This window comes from Epinephelus fuscoguttatus, linkage group LG8, assembly GCF_011397635.1.
Source record: "Epinephelus fuscoguttatus linkage group LG8, E.fuscoguttatus.final_Chr_v1".
NCBI lineage: Eukaryota > Metazoa > Chordata > Actinopteri > Perciformes > Serranidae > Epinephelus > Epinephelus fuscoguttatus.
In genome coordinates this window covers 31,502,988-31,520,255 of record NC_064759.1, presented here as the reverse complement: position 1 = coordinate 31,520,255, position 17,268 = coordinate 31,502,988, and the positions used below count along the sequence as shown (strand labels likewise).

Below are 17,268 nucleotides of genomic sequence, written 5' to 3'. Positions count from 1 at the left end.
TGAGGGGATGATCATAACCTCCTGTGAATGGGCAGAATTGCACTAAGCTCCTTTCTGTTGAGTTAGACCATGGAATGAAATTGAAAGCTCTGCAGAAAGCTAGTAAATGGAAAATTTTATTATTTTGGTCAAGAATAAACTTTTATATGAAAATAAATATTAATTTCAACCAGGCCAGGAGGGAAAATTGCTAACAGTGAAGGCCTTTAACGAACTCATAAACTTGACTGACTCAGCTTTATCAGAGTTGTGCTGCAGAGACACAAGATGTTGCCTTTTTTGTTTTGAACTGATTATGTTTTCTATATTGAATGGACCTTTATCTGCTGGGTGTACACCTTTTGCACACCCAAACTGTGTAATTTTACCAATGACACATCCCTGTCTTTTGTCTAGTAAAGGGCAAAGTAGATGTGCTGGAGTGGAAGAAAACAAACTGATGTCACATGTCTTTAACAAGAGAAGACAGAACAGTCTCACAATGTGTTAGCTTCACAGGGAACACACATATGTGGGATATGTGTTGAATGTGCAGGAAGTTCTGAACAGAAATCTTGCCTAAACACATATGAGCTTTTAAAGTACAGGGGTTTATGAATTAATCATTCATTCATTTGAATAGGGACCACCTACAGACACAAAAGAGGTCTGGGGAGTAAATCATGCCTACATGTGTGCTGACTCAGCAGCGATAACATTAAATGAGGAAAAGTTGATTTATATTTGAAACAATACAGGACCCCTGAGAGCTTTTCTGAGTTGTATTTTAATACTTTGAATTGACACCTACTGCATGAAGACATTTCTGCCATAAATTGATGTATTACAGTAAATATCAACAAAATACAGGAAATAAAGTGTTTGCAACCTAAACACCCAGAACTCCCACTTGAAAACAAAATATATGCCCTGTTTTTTATATTTTGCACCCTCAAGAAAAACATACTGGGACTGCTACATGATCTACAGAAGTTTATAAACTTCCAAAACTTGGGGCAAGATGGGCCGTTCTGTCTTTGGATACTGTGGTGAGTGAGAGATAATTTCCACTGAAGGTATCGCCATTTTCAATCCGGCAAAGAGGGAATGGAGATCACTACAGTAAACGTTCTCTGTGTGGCTGACATGTCAGAAACAGCTGGTCTCACACTGTCAGGGCAAACATGACCTATCCTTGTCCACACGGTGGTGTTACTGGACTGTGCACCCAATGTAGGCAATGCAAATCACTGCTGGGTTACTGTAAGAAACAGGTGACTAATATGACTGTGTCTGATTGACGAACAGCACTTTTAAACAGATACAGTGTTCCTTTGACTATGTCTGACAAAGGCGAAAACTTTGCTCCTATAAATTAAATTGCTGGGAGCTATCAACATCAGTTTTTCCTCCATTATCATCACACCATGAACTATCATGGCTATACTGAACTATACAAATTGTTTTGTCATCAGTTAACATTGCACATTACCCCACCCAGATATTTCCACTGCAGCTTCACGTAGGAAATGTCAAAATAAGGACAAGATAGAGTCACATTCATTGCACCAAACATTTCCTCTGCACCACATCAGTCAGATAGTAAAATTCCAGAAAAGAAAAGTTCATGTTTTTGTGATGCTGAGTGATACGTGATGCAAGACAAAGGCTGAAGTTTTCAAGTAGATTCGGCAGAGTCATCCTGTGGTTGTTCTTAATTTCAGGTTTAACCAGCAGGTTTGAAGACTGAATGCCAGTCAGTATCATTTCAAACCTGTCTAAAGATAGTGATGATATTTAATTTCCCCTCATTTTGTAACATGTCTGCAGTGCAAGATAATGTAATTGAAAGGACAAATGACCAATAATGCAGCAACACCCGCTTGAGCTGATCATCGTCATTGTTGAAATATGTTGGTAAAAAGTGGCGTAATGTAGTTACAATGGGTCCCACTGCACGCTATTATGACGGGCCCCAGTGCACGCTATCAGGACGGGCATGCTATCGTGTGCATATCATCTCGTCACATGATTGAACAGAGACATGACATTGGGCAACACCGACATACATTTTAAAGCAATCATCATGTCATATCTGTATGTGACAAAAGAAAATACCAAAGAAAATAAGACTTGATTCATTTACTTTAATAATTTTAAAAGTTTATTTATATTTTATGTAGAATATGTATATAATTCTGTTATAGCTTTTACTATTTAAAAAAACAACCAAAAAAACCCCCAAAACAAGACGGATGATGGGCTTGCTTTTTTAAGGGCATATAAAGCAAATGGCACCATGATTAATTTAATGAGAGTTCATCTCACAAGGATATTTCGAAGGTGATAGTCTCTCATGAGGGGCCCATTCTCCACCATTCTCAACACACTGCTGGAGGGCCCACTCTCTCTATGGGCCCCTGCACCTCACAGGCCCCAGTGCAACCGCACCACCTGCACTGCCTATGTTTACGTCCCTGTCGGTAAAACAGTGTAATCCACTGCCCCACATTTGTAATTGCTGGGACAAAATAGTTAATCAAACAATAAAGTAATATTTTTTTGTGAGATCAGCCTCTTTGCAATACATTTATTTCCATGATTAATTGGTTAAATAATATTCCACTATCAGTTATATATTAGAAAAACACGGAGGACAGACAAGAACAAACAGGAAGCTGGAGAAATTTGATACTCAAGTTAGTATTGTGCTAAAAAGAAGTTGCATGCTGATGTATTTGATAACACGTCTTTATTGCAACTGTATTTATTTTTCTTAGCAATATATGCTAAATCACTAAACATGGTTCACTGTCATGACTCAAGTCTTATTTTTCAACATACCAAAACAGATAACAGGTACTGTAAGTCACTTTTACTGAAAGGAAAGAAGCTCTTGTGTTAACTTGGCATAGGTCTGGTTGATTTGAATGATTGTGTGATACTAGTCATGAAACATTTGTCACCTCTGTGACAAAAAAAACAAAAAAATGTTTTCATGAAATTCATCCAAAGTCATACATTGTATCCTTCTAATTGAAATGCTGATTACACTTTTCTTACTCTCAACAATTTTCTTATTCAGTGCTGTTAATTATTTGTGAGCTGCAAAATTCGCAACATACATTTAGGCTACGAGAATTTGTTTGTTTTATTTTTCTTCACTGTAACAAACTACAACATGTAATGCTGCATTATTGCTGGCTTTACTTACACCACATAAAAAAAGATGGAAACAAGCAGCTGTATCAACTCAATAAATATGGCAGCATCAGCAATCACAATAAGCTGTTGGGTTGAGGACATAGACGAATACAGTGTAGAAATTAATGTGTCAAATAGTGTATATTCTGTGTGGATGTCAAATACTTTTTTACGGGCTTCTTTGACTGATATGTCTTTGAGCGTCATTTTTATTGGAGACCATTGAATACATATGACTATCTCATTTTAAATGGATGCCAATGATGCTGTATCAACCAGTCACACTGTGTCATCTACATTTACTTGTATCTCAGTGTGAGCCATCAACAAAAGAGCAACAGTACATAGAGCCTGTATGTGGATATGAATACAAGCAACAAACAGTGTGAACGTTAGTTTTTTGTTATTGTTTTGAAACATTTCTGCTTCATCAGGTAGCTTACAGTGGAAAGATGCATAGAAAAAAAGGGGAGGACATGCAACAGAGGTCAGGAGCCGAACTCTCAGTCAGCACGTGTTGTGGTCTGGTGAATGATGGAGGATCAGTGACGACATGTCTGACCCAGAACAGCGTAAGGCATCGTCAGAGTTTACTTTGAATTGTTTCCTGACCTACAATGTGAATGGATGGAAAGTGTGCAGGAAGCTGATGTGTCGTTCAGCTGAGGAAGATGATAAGAAAGGACAAAAACAAGCAGAAACATGAGTAAACTTTGAACAGGACAAAATACATTTCTTTTAGCTGTTTACATTCAACTTTTTTTATCCTTTGTGTGGCTTTTTTTTTCTTTCAGGGGCACAACTTTGCTAAGTTATAATCAATTCTATATATTCTATATATTCTATATTCTGAGCGCCCCACTGTATGTGTGTTGATCATAGTACTCATATTTTCCCATGTGTATTATCTAACGTAGGGACTATTTCAAGTAAAAAAAATACACAAAACAGCAAAACTTAACTTGGCAAAAGTGTGCCTCTGAGGTTTGTAAATGACAGCACTGAGAGTTGTAAGGTGTCATACCCAGTTGGTCTTTTTCTCCAGGTCAGTGGTGAGACTGCTGCAGTAAAGTGTAAACAACTTTGGTGGAATCCTTCGGCTTTTTGTCACCACCCAGTGGCATGTTGTGGACCTGCACCTGGTCCACACTGAAGCAACAACAAACAGCAACCATGTGAGTTCATGTGGACATCTGCCTCAGATCAAACCATAAAAGCAGGTCTTCATTTTGCTCCAGAAGCATTAAAATGTTTTTAATGTCCAAAACTGGGATGAGAAATTTATTGTCCTCTCATAAACTCGAGGAAGGTGTTGGATATCACAGAAGGCAGAGAGAGGAAACAGAGGAAAAAACAAGGAGCCGAAGGAGTAAGGAGACGAGAGAGAAGGCGATGACAGGAAGATAAAGAAGAAAGGCAAGAGGGGCCAGTGTGGTTGTAAAATAAAATGCAAGACATGAAACAGTAGATTGCTGCTGTGGTCAACAGCTCCGCAGGCAGACAGATGGTGTAAATGACATAGTGAAGGAGGAAAGAAGGAGACAGAGGGTAAGTCAAAGAGACAGAGAGAGAGAGGGATATCTTTAAAGGACAAGAGAAGTGACAGAGACAGAGCAAGATGGTGTGTACCTGCACCTCTTGGAGTAGTGGACAGTGATGTAGTTGGGGGCGGGGCTGTGAGTTTCAACTTCTGTGATTGGTGGGGCATCTTTCAGGGGAACAATGGCGGGATGGGCGTTGTCACTCAAGTCCTCTGGCTCCTCCTGCGCGTGCACATACAGACAAAATTCAGATTGTTACATTCTGTATTTCTTTTCTGGAGTTATATGAGACTCTTAAATTGTGCACTGAGCTGCGTACCGGTATGTCAGTCATCTTGCCCTTTCTCACTGGAAAGATTTGTTGGGCTGACTCATAGAACATGGTGTCAGCTGTCACTGACGGACGCTGGACACACACACACACACACACACACACACACACACACACACACACACACACACACACACACAGAACAAGACAAAGAATAAAACTGAGGGTCGTTTTTAACTAACGAAATACCTCATCCACAAAAAAATCTTCAGTCTATCAACTACTTTTTTGTTAAATTTGTGAAGGCAACTTTGTTTTTCTCCCATGCCTCAACGATGAATGACGGAATGGAGAAAAAGGGAGAAATTCTTTATGAATTGGAATAAAGGGGGTCTGCGTTTAACAACAACTATATCAAAACATCCATTTACAAACTCTCACACAACTTGTGCAGTATAATCCAAGTCTCATTTATCCAGACATGTCCTCATGTAAAACACTTTTACATAGGAGTAACTGGGCAAGCATGTGTCTTTAAACTGAGCTTGTGCATTTCATCGAGCAGAGTTTTAACGCATGTGCTTACCCAGCCATGTTTACCATCCATGTGTGAGATTGTTTATGCAGACGTGTTTAAAATAGTAAGGTTCTAGTGAAAATGCATGTGTTTGGGAAGTACAGAGCATACAACTGGATAAATGAGACTTGGATTATACTGCAGGAGTCATGCGAAAGTCTGTAAACACATGTTTTGATACAGTTTTGCTGTTGCTAAATGTGGCCCCCAATTACTTCAGCTCATCACGATTTTTCTCTACTTTTAGATTCTTTGTTCTCCATGGTGGCATGTGAGAAAAACAAATTTGTGTAATTGATATACACTGGTCATTTCAGTCATGACCACTTTAGTCAAAGAAAACTTTATTTCCTTTTGCAGTATTATGTCTTGTGGTATGACTCTGTTCTGGGGCCTCTCAGCCTCTCCTCAGGCCAACGCAGAAAACCTCTTCCACGCGCCTATGTGGAAAGCCTAAGGAAGAGAGAGCACACCTCTCTGCCCTTCCATGCGCCTACATCGTAAGGCAGGAAGAGCAGCAGCAAAGACTCCCCCGAAAACAGAACAGAGCAAGCATCAATGACAAACAGAAATGACACTGATAAGTCAGACAGCATGAAAAGGAGGAGCTGGGGTGGAGCAGCAAAGCAAAGCAGCTTGCAGAGGAAGCAGCAACAGTAGGCAGGCCAGAGCAGTTTAAATAGGGTGCCCTGTGATTCGCCAATTGGTTGCATAGAAAGGAATCATGTGATCTATCAGCTGACTCCCTTTCATCAATCAGCTGCTCTATCAGTTGACTGGGCTGTTTGAGAACAGCTGATGTAGCTGGGATGTGAGCTAAGCTTGACATTTGGTCCTGTCTGAACTAACGCTATGCTCGGTTTTGTGGCTGAAGCATTTCTTTAACAGTCTTTAACATAGAAACATATCCTGACTGACTTTTGTATCTGAGCATGTCTTTAAACTGTCAGCCACAGGGTAAACAAAAAGCAAAAATCTTGAATCAATTTAAGACAAATTGAAAATAAAAGAAGAAGTTCTGTACCTTGTTTGCTACTTCTACTGACTCCATGTCCACTCTGTGCATGTTCTTACTGTGAAAACACGGGGACAGTATCATCAAACTATAAGCAAGTGATGACTTCTACTTCTAAGTAATGTAAATAAACCACGAGACTGGCTGTTTGAAGATCAACCTCGTGATAAACTGATGAACTCAAAAAAACAAACAAACAAACAAAAAAGCTACAGCGGACAAATAATTATTGTCCAGTCATCCTAAAAACAAAATAAAAACTGTAATTGATTTTTTTTAATCATGTTGAAGGGTACAGAAATAGCTCATCTATCAGTGAGTAAATAGCAGTGTACTTCCTGTCACCTGATCATAATGGCCACTGTGAGAGTGATGAGTCCAGCAGACACCCCCACCGCTGACGCCAAGGCAATGACCTTAAGACGACCTGCCAGCAGGAGGATAATAGAGGTTATCAACATGACTAGATACAAGAAGAAAGGAGAAGAAATGAGGGCTAACATGCAATGAATAAAAATAGAAGCTCAGCAGATATAAAAATAGAAACAGTGAAAGTGGGGAACAGAGGAAAGAGCCGTGCATCATCTTGCAGGCGTCTAGACTTGAGACTTGTGTTTCCAGTTCAGATTTCCAAACCCAACTCCACTTCTTCAGCTGTCTAGACTCAAATAGTAGTTTTCCACAACACCTCATCACTCCTTCCTCTCCGCTCATAGTGAGAGGGCTTTACATGACTCACCGTGACTCATAGAAAAACAGTCAGAAACCATGAAACCATACACAAAGACGACTAGAGCCCAGACCTCATGCTGCGATAGTGACAGGGAGGTTTTATCGCTCATAACGTCAAACACACAGAAACCTTTCCAACATCCCTTGTGCTATAATCTCAGAGACACTGTCTTTTTCTGGGTCATTGTCTGAGATAATCAGAAACATAGATCTAATAATGTGCCAGGGGTGTTTCACTAAGCTTATCAGAGACACCTCATCTTTTCCATTTCACTTCTTGAAGTGACAACAAGTACGATGACTCAGAACATACACAGCCACTACAGTGCACACTACAGTACACGCAGGGGAATGTCAGGGGACAGTTGAGAGATGAACCACTAAAGGCCTTTAGACTGAGTGTGAATGTAACTCTGACACCTTATCAACTCAAGTAAATCTCCACATTAAAAAAAGTCCCAGTGTAACTTTTTTTGTCTCAAAGGTTGCTATGATATTAAAGAGCTCACAGCATGAAGCACACAGTGTGAAGCATTTCTTGCTGGTGTACTGAATATATGGAAGATTTTTTCAGAGAAAAAAATCTAGTGTACAGGGAGTATATACTTTACAACAGTCTAGCCTTGGCAGTGGCTCTGTGAGGCTGTATTTAGGATGTATTTAGGCACAGTTTGAGCTAAATGCTCACATCAGCATGCCAACACAATGACAATGCCAACATGCTGATGTTTAGCAAGTGTAATGTGTACCATGTATATACGACCACAAGTACTGGACAAATTAAAAGTGTGACCTGATGTTAAAGTTAAAGGATCACCAAAATGACTTCAATTCAGAGGGTGAGATGTTTGTACTAAATATCATAGCGATCCTTCCAACATAGGCTGACTAGGGCTGGGCAATATGGAGAAAATTAAATATCGTAATATTACCTTCATATTGATACTGTGACAATATTGCAGGGTTTATTATTGGTGCTTTAATAGGGCAGCTAGAACAGTCTGATAACGTCTAAAAATTACATCACTTTACTGTTTTGCAGCCTTTAAAACCAGGAAAAGACAACACTTATAATATTACAATGTCCAAAATCTAAGACAATATCTAGACTCATATCACGATATCAATATAACATCAATATATTGCTCTGCCCTAAGGGTGACCAGATGAGACTGGGTGGAATTCAGGACAAAGGAGTTGGGAGTGTGGGTAGTCATGTGGCCATGGTGGGCATGGCCTCCAGTATATTCGATGTTAATAAACAGTAGCAGTATAACATTAAACTCAAAACTCAACACTAAGATTAATTATTTTTGCTCATGAAGATGAACGAATAAATTGTCTGTCATGCAGATAAAGCAACAAAATGACTGTGTTGTATGTACCATTGTGGAAATCATTAACTGTTATCTAAATTTCATTTTATTTTCTTCATTTTATCAGTGCGGTGCCCGTCACATTAGTCATCACTATGCACTATATACACATTTCGCTCAAAACCATAAATGTGAACATAACGGTGGCACTGGAGTGAAAGTCATTTGAAGGTCCCTGCCTACACACAGATCTCCTCTGGAGATGTGTGCACAAAATGTCAAGGCAATCCATCTATTTCACTTCAGAACTGCACTAACAAACACAAATTGCTGTCTTTTTGTTCTGCTGAAACCCACAAACAGACAAGCCAAAGATAAAGAAGTGTCCATGCCTGAATGATTATTTACCTCTAACTCGCACAGTGAGGACAGGAGAGCTGTGGGCTCCGATTCGATTCCTGGCCTCACAATAGTATTGGCCGCTCTCTCTGGGGCCAACCTCTGAGAAGGTGAAGACAGGACCAGACTTACTGCCCCACGCTGTACGGAGCACAGACAGGGAGAAGATCCACTTACTGTTCAGAGGATACAAAGCGACAGACAGTCCAGAGGCACACACACAGCATGACAGCTTACTGACTACAGGCATTTACCACAGGTTATAGTTAGGTAATGATGATTTTGTAATGTTAACCTTGAGTGGAACCACATTTTTACGATGCTAACATTGTACAGAGCCCCCGTCCAGAGTTAAGCGGTGCCATGTGAAGTTGTCCACTGCCGGGTTGGCCTGACTGCTGCAGGTCAAGGTCAAAGGTCGGCCAGCGTCCACCACACTGGAGGGACGAGCCAGGACTGAGGTGTTCTTGGGAGGATCTGGAGAGAGGAACAGAAAGATAGATGCAGAAGGTTAAGGAATTTTTCTGCCTTGTAAGTTATGTTCTACAAAAGGAAGAGCAAGTGGAGACTCAAAGGACGTGACTGGAAAAACCGAGAGAAACTTTATAGATAAAAAGAAAACACAGAGATATCGATGTATCGAGAAAAGTGGGCATATCATAGCACCTTTTCAACACTGTCACTGAGCAGGAAGTCCTCAGATAAATATCAGTATTTATAACAAACAGACAAACTGAGCCCTGACAAAAAATGATCTTTATCCAGAAGACTCCCAAACATGTCACACACATACAAACAACACACTCATTACTTACAGAGTATAGTGAGTGTAGCAACAGGGGAGGTTTGGTATCCTAACCGGTTCCACGCTGTGCAGTAGTACTGACCAGCAAGGTGAGCGCGCACTGAGGGGAACGTCATGTTCTGGAAGGTTCCTTTAGCCAACACCTGGTCACCTATGATACGATACCAAGCATACCTGCAGGAGAAAGGATGGTGAAGTTGATGACGATGATGATGAAAATGATTATAGGACTGGGCATTTTGCAATGGTATAATCTTTGGTCCTTGGTTATTAGATCATATAATATTGGAGTTAGGTGAATATTAATCAGTATTGAAATGGTTTTGTCCATATTGCCCAGTCCTTATTTACGACAGAGTCTATATAACAAAAGTTAAGAAATCAGATAGAAAAAGACATTTCAGTGACAGAAGAACAATAAATGACAAAAAAACGCCATTAAGGACCATGATAAGAAGAAGAACATCGTTATCATGTATTAGTTTGAGGAAACTGATGAATCTGGAGGAGAAATATTTGTCATACTGTACCTGCTGGCAGGAGGGTTGGCGTGGCTGACACAGCTCAGGTTTACAGATGAGCCTTCTCTGATGTCGGCTGGAGGACTCACTAGCACCCGTGTGTTCTTCGGAGAGTCTACGTGGGCAGAGTGAAAAACAGGAGCATCGTTACTGTCAAGTCTTTTTTCATTTAACTTAAGTCCAAGCCACCATTATTGCATTTAGGTGAACAAAACTAGGAGATATCACATACAGACACAACCTGTGGACCTTTTAGTTTCAGCTATGAAGGAAAGTAGCCATGTAAACGGGTGCAGACACAGTATAATATTATCAAGCTACAGTTAAAAGTTTGTTATCATATTTAACAAAGAACAGAAGCCAATCCTCAAATCAGTGCAGGTGGAGCCACTGAATGTTTGACATTTCTGCTTGAAAAATAGTTGCAGATTAATTTTCTGTCAAGTGACTAATCGATTAATCCATGACTGCACTGCATTTTGATGCATATCCTTAAAAACAAAGTGAAAGTACAATCAGCAGTTTGAGTTAGTATCACTTCCTACTGAGTCCATATGACAGAAGATTACCATTATGACTATAGTTTAAAATAGAGTTGTTGCCTCATCAGTTTAACCAAGACTAACCTCTGACAAATTTTCACAACAGAACCTAAGATAGAAACATTAACGCAGACTTCATACTGGTTTACAAAGGGTCAAAATTAAAGTGTTTGCAGAGGGGCAAAGACACTCAGCCCTGCCTTTGGTAACAATGCAAACATTCAACAAACTTACAGGTGACATTGAGTAGAAGTGGTTTGGAGCGATCTGTTCCCAGTGAGTTACGTGCTACACAGAAGTACTCTCCTCTGTCTGTGTATTTGAGTTGGGACAGGCGGAGCTGAGGCCTAAAACTGTCTGGGATGCTGCCACTCTCCATGTCTGGAGAGCAGATAAAGACAATCAGATTTGTGCACACATGAATTCACATGACGAGCATCATCTGAAGAGTATGAAATACAACGTTTTCCTTAAAACTTCCAAAACATCGGCAGTTCATAAGTGTCCACAGAAAACTTGATCCTACTCTGCTACAACAAATCATGAAAGGGCCTTTACTTGTCCAACTGCGGGACACAATTCACATTACAGCATCAACCAGTGAGTTCATACCCACGACACAGCCAGTGAATGTACTGACATCATATTTTGTATATTGTCGAACACACAACAGCAGCATCCTGTCCTGTACCTTTGAACCATGCAAAGCTCTCTACAGGTGGAGCTGCATCACTACTGCAGGTGAGAGTGACCGACGCCCCTTCTGACACCTCTCCAACTGGGAAGATTGTGATGGAGGTGGAGCGGGGACCATCTGGAGGAGAAGGAGGTTACAGTACATAAGATGGAAATGGGGATAAAGAAGACAGAAAAAAGGAGAATGAAGATGAAATAATGCAAAATGTAAATACAGTTTGCACTATATGTAATTTGTTTCAGTAATATAACATTTATCAAGGCCAATAGCAGGTGCATACAGTCTATGATAAATTTTGCCATGACAGAGTTTTCCTTGTGTTTATGTGTTGTGTCCATAGGCTGTATTAAATAACAGATGTAGCCACCATGAAGTCACCCATTGGTTTGTAGACTCCCGTTTTAAAGCCTCGAGTCTGGCATTTTAGCTAGTGCCATCTTGGATTTTTGAGAAGCCAGAAGTGACCATATTTGGATGAGAGGGTGGATAATCCTAATGCTAGCTGTTATGGTGCATTTACAGCTATGAATCACTGTGACAATGCTATGCTATTTTCTTGCTAGCAAAACCTACTGTAACCTATTAAAACAAAATATACTTAACAAAAAAACTTAACATCCAACTCCAGAGGGTCTTAAAGCTCAACTAAACATGAAACAAGACTTTTTTTTAGGTGTCCAAAACGTTAGAGTTAATTTTCATGAAGTGAAAACACACTGAAATAGCAACAGCTACGGCTACGCCTATTCTCTGTGAATCTGAGTTTACGCCATGGTTACATTACTAAACCAATGTTGTCCCCATGGCAGCAAGTTGTCTAAGGACAGCACCCACCTGTCACTCAAGGTGGCCATGCCCCAAATAATGCACAAATTTAAGCCTTAAAAACATTTAAACAGATGAGTTATATTAAAATTCAAACCCCGTCAGTTGACATGAAGGTGGAAATTAGCTATAGATAACAAAACTGTTTTTGTACCAAGCTATAAACTTGTTTATCTCTGCTGTAAAGTTGGGCATTTCAACATGGTTGTCTCTGGGGGTTGACTCAGCCAGCCTCAAGTGGCCTTTAGTGGAACTGCAGTTTTTAGTACTAAGGTGTTTGCTACATTTTTCAGCCCCAGAGTTACATCTTGGTTGTGTCCCAGAAATAAAACAGACAATCAGAGCAATACTTGTATGCAGCTAGTTTCAGATGCTCCCCCTGAAAGCATGTTTAGACATGACCAGGGATGGGAGGCTTGTTTACTCACATCCGAGAGCCAGCGAGAGGGACGGTGACTGTACATTCTGTGGTGGGATTGGTCGACAGGTGTACGCTCCAGTATGCTGTTGGTCAAAGCGGTTGATAATCATCCATTTCTCATAGGAGCCGAGGTTAAGTCCGTTCCTGTGTGCAGAGTATTGTATATCTGCAGTGTTACATATTAACTACAACATAGCTCTGAACCACTGACTGGGTGACCAACAATACACAAACATGTACAATAACACACCTGTACAGAGCAAGGCTCCTTCCTGGAGCAGCACATCCTCTGGCCTGGCAGCCTACAAACACAGTCTCTCCGAGGCCAAACATGTTGGCGGGCCTTGCTGGATGAACCTGGACCTGGAGGTCTGAAACACACACAGACATTCACACATGCACAAAAACACAAGCAGGATGAGTCCAGTGCAGGACTCAAAACATCTTTGTCACAGCTGAGATGTAACAGCAGCTTTCGTTTGCATGAACCTACCTGTTACATCCAGAGTGATGGTGTTGGGGGAGGTCCATCTCCCCAACGGTTGGTCTGTCTCAAACCTGAAATGGTACTGGCCCGCATCACTTAGCTTAACAGCTCGAATCTGGACTGAACAGCTGGAGTAGCTGCCCCCGATGTAGCTAGAACCCACGATTCATTTGTCATTTCATTTACGCGTTATTTCACATTGACAGCATGTCAGCTTTCAGAAGTTACTGTATGTATCTCATACCGAGTGCGTCCACGGTACGACAGGCTGATCTCATTTGGGTCAGTGTGGTAAGTGAACTCCCTGCGACCCTCTGCAGACACACGGAACCACATGACCCGCCTCACAGTGTGACCTGTGGAGTTAAAGAAACCACAAAAAGATCACAGAGGAGAAAGAAATGTAGCATAATAAGGCTTTTGAGCTCGGCTTAATTGTGTGAAACCTGGACAAATGTAGCATCAGGAGCATTTTATGGCTTTTTTAATCATTATAGATATTTGAAAATATTATAAAACTGCATGTAGAACAGTAGATATCCTTTACATTACATCAAACTTATTGTTACACTGCTGATAACTGATAATATCAGCCACGGAAACCACAGACTCTCCAAACTGAACTTAACTAAGATAGGAAAAGGAAAAACATAAGTAATCTAACTGAATAGATACATAAAATATCTATAGTTACAAATAGGAAAAATGGTGGGGTGAAGGTAAAAACTATATTTTTGAAATGCAAAAATTGAAAAAGACAACATTGAACAGCGACAGTTTGCACATGGATTTGATACCTGATGGGTAATCATAACGGCAGGGCAGAGTGACAGTTGTTCCTGCCCACACACAGATCTCCCTCCGAGAAAAAGACACACTCCACCTGCTTTGGATACCTGCAGGAAAAATACAAAATCATGAACAGCAAGATATGCAAATATAACAACTACACATACACCAATGCACAGTTTAAAGGAGGCAAACTGAAACATACACATTGCATGCATACCTAAAGACTTATGCAAAGCACATTAAACTGATAGATGAGGAGTGTCTCTACGTCTCTACACTTTTCATCGTCCTACTTTTTAAAGCACCAGTTCAGGGTTCCAAATAAATAAGCACCTACTGGCTGTCACATCCACCAAAAAATTCTTGCCATATAAAATAAGCTACCAAAGGTTTGGGGAATACATACTTGTAGACTAAAAGAGCTGTAAATTTCACCTGCCAACAAGTAAAAGTTTTCCTTCAGTGTGGCTCCTCAGAGAGAGACTTGTTAAACCACAGCTCTGATCAGCTCACAGAGTGACACATAAAATTGGAGCAGTGAAAATGAGCCATGATGTGCAGCCATGGTGTCATCCTGTGCTGCTAACTGCCTGCCTGGCTGACTACCTTGCACAAAAGGCAATCAATACTTATAAATAACTTGAGCGTAAAGGCAAGGGCACCTGGCTGCAGGACCTTAGGTGCATAATGGATCCTATGAGCCATTCATTCATTTTTCAACTGTTGTCGCTTGTTTGAAAGCATGTGTAACATATTTATGATATATCTGGAATACAATACAAATATCTGACAATTAAGGAGCCAGTTCATCTCTTGTCCTTCTAGGTAATGAGAATATTATTTAAAACCTTGCTCTGTTTTTCTCCTCAGGACTTACAACATATGATGACAGCAAAGGTGATTTCTGATGTATTTGTGTTTTTTTGTTCTTACCTGGTAAAGCTGTAAGGATGGTGCCCAGAACTAACACACCTGCCAACATCTCCGCTGACACGAGCTCTAAAATGTCACCGGAGAAGGAGAAAAGCACAGGGAGACAAAGAGGTGAAGTAAACATTTATCATGATAAAAACACCATCCGGCTGATTAAATGTGAAGCACTCACCTCTTAAAGTACCTTCATTCACCTCAGTCAGTCAGACAGAACAGGGTCTGACGGATGCGCGATGGAGGTGAGGTTTTAGAGCGATGATGAGAGTTGCATGGTGATCAGAATCGGGTGGTAGGAGATGGGAGGAGTGGAAGGGGCAGACGAAGAAGGATGAGGAAGAGGAAGTTACTTCAGCTATTGTCCTTTATTACATCGTTGAAACTTTCAACTCTTTCTATTTTCAATTTTTCCACTTCTCCTTCTGAAACAGTTTTTTAAGGTCAGTGATGTGATGAGTCTGGTTTCCTATTTTGTGTTAAAATGTGACATCCATGTGATCATGTCACTTTCACAATTGTCTCTTTTAACTGAATGTCATTAAGGGACTAAATTGTAACTTGACTCTGAGGAGTTTTTACAGGTTTCCTAGTAACCTTGTGGCACCAATGAAACTCCAGGAGGTCAATGTGTGTTTTTATCCAGCTCTCGGCAAATGTATTTCCTGAAATAAATGCTTAAAAGCAATGTTCAAAACAAAAAAAGCTGTAAACACGTACTACAAACAGTATTATTCTTGTGTCCACCGACATAAGAGAAAAAATATCTGGGTCTTTAAATGCTAGTCAGTTGCCTTATTGTTTGGTGCTGGGCACAAACTGAAGGACGTTTTTGGACCAGAGGAACATTTTCATCGTTCTAACAACCTTCCCCTTTCATTCTGTCCGCACCACAAGGACTGGGAATAAGCGTAGGTCTTAGGATGCCATTTTGAGGGACTTTTGTAGCTCCTATTTCAGCGTACCATCTCAGCACAAGAGGAACCTGGAGTGACGTTGATGAAACACAAGTCAGTAACAAAAACAAGGGAGGAAAATGTGAACAAACGGACCAACAGTGAAGTCTACAGAGACAGAGGAAAGACAACGTAATTTTGACTTGTCAGTGATGAAGCTATACCAACCGCCAGCTGGCTAACATCACTTCAGCGTATAATGTTAGCGTGAATGCCCAGAGCTGTTTGCTCCAAAAAAGCCTGTAGTATACAGTTGGTTTATAACAATAATAACTCTATTAATGTAGCACCTTTCAAATCTACCAATACGAAGTGCATATCAGAGGTTTTTTGCTGAGAGCAGCTGCCTGCTGTGGTTGGAAAAGACACTGATGGGATGGTGACAGTGAATCAAAACAGGGACGCGCTTAAAGATGCTGAAATGCTCCACAGGGCTGAGGGGAACTGCAGAGACATGTTTTACTTCTCTGTGAGCAACACCTTTTGATTTAAACATCACCATTAGACCCATTGTTCATAGAAAAGTATCCATGAGTGCAGGGTTAACTAAATATTCATCCTGATTAATAGACATAGAGAATATTCATTGATCAAATTTTATTGCACTGTAAAAGTCAGTCTTCACTCTCTGACACTGTCACAATGTTGGAGCTGACTCTGACCATCGTGATTGATTGATTGTTGAAAAGACAAACATGTATGGTTCATTTGTAAAATGAATTCAGGCCTGTTGGCGTACACTAATATACATAAGTCAAGCAGAGACTCAGCGGCCCAGATGTCCTCTCATCCACTGCTCTAATTGAGAATTGCTGGCACAGAGAACTACCCACAACCAGACGCGGGGAGGTTCGAGACCTCTCAGTCAACTGTGTCCACTTAGCCTGATGAGTCTAAATGACTTTAACATCCCACCCTGCCACAACTTGGCCAATAGATGTCAGTTTAGCGTCACGACTCGGCCAATTGGCTACTTAGCCCAGCTTTGACCCAGGAGTAATGATGATGTACAGTTTAACTTTTCAGTCAATCTCTATTCACAGTCATCCAAGTCAGGGAAGGAAGGGAGAGTCAACTTTAAGGTTTCAAAGACGATATCTTGATATACATCTGGAAATGAACGTTGACGTTTCACTTATTAGCCAACTGATCAAAGATGATGGAGGGGGGCAGTATAAGGGATCAGTGCTGCTGTTAGGAAACATGGAAGTACATCCGATTTATATCCAGCTAGAACTGAGGATCCGCAGGCCTGTTATTT

General features: G+C 40.6%; 1 protein-coding gene across 2 annotated transcripts; it reads right to left on the bottom strand.

The window, feature by feature from the left end:
- Positions 1–1,876: 1,876 nt before the first annotated feature.
- On the bottom strand, positions 1,877–15,344 carry si:dkey-33i11.1 (B-cell receptor CD22). Of its 2 annotated transcripts, none has more exons than XM_049583771.1 (19): positions 15,230–15,344; positions 15,058–15,123; positions 14,130–14,228; positions 13,577–13,688; positions 13,339–13,484; positions 13,096–13,216; positions 12,853–12,989; positions 11,594–11,716; positions 11,137–11,283; positions 10,370–10,475; positions 9,850–10,013; positions 9,362–9,511; positions 9,044–9,175; positions 6,933–7,014; positions 6,597–6,645; positions 5,044–5,130; positions 4,813–4,946; positions 4,208–4,332; positions 1,877–3,845 (listed from the first exon to the last, which is right to left on the bottom strand). In XM_049583771.1, exons 2-18 carry the CDS (start codon positions 15,104–15,106, stop codon positions 4,230–4,232), a joined length of 1,941 nt encoding a protein of 646 aa, XP_049439728.1. In that variant the 5' UTR covers positions 15,107–15,123; positions 15,230–15,344; the 3' UTR covers positions 1,877–3,845; positions 4,208–4,229. The 2 variants fall into 2 exon arrangements, with proteins under 2 accessions (XP_049439728.1, XP_049439729.1); XM_049583772.1 differs by having other exon boundaries at positions 4,819–4,946.
- Between the last annotated feature and the right edge of the window lie 1,924 nt (positions 15,345–17,268).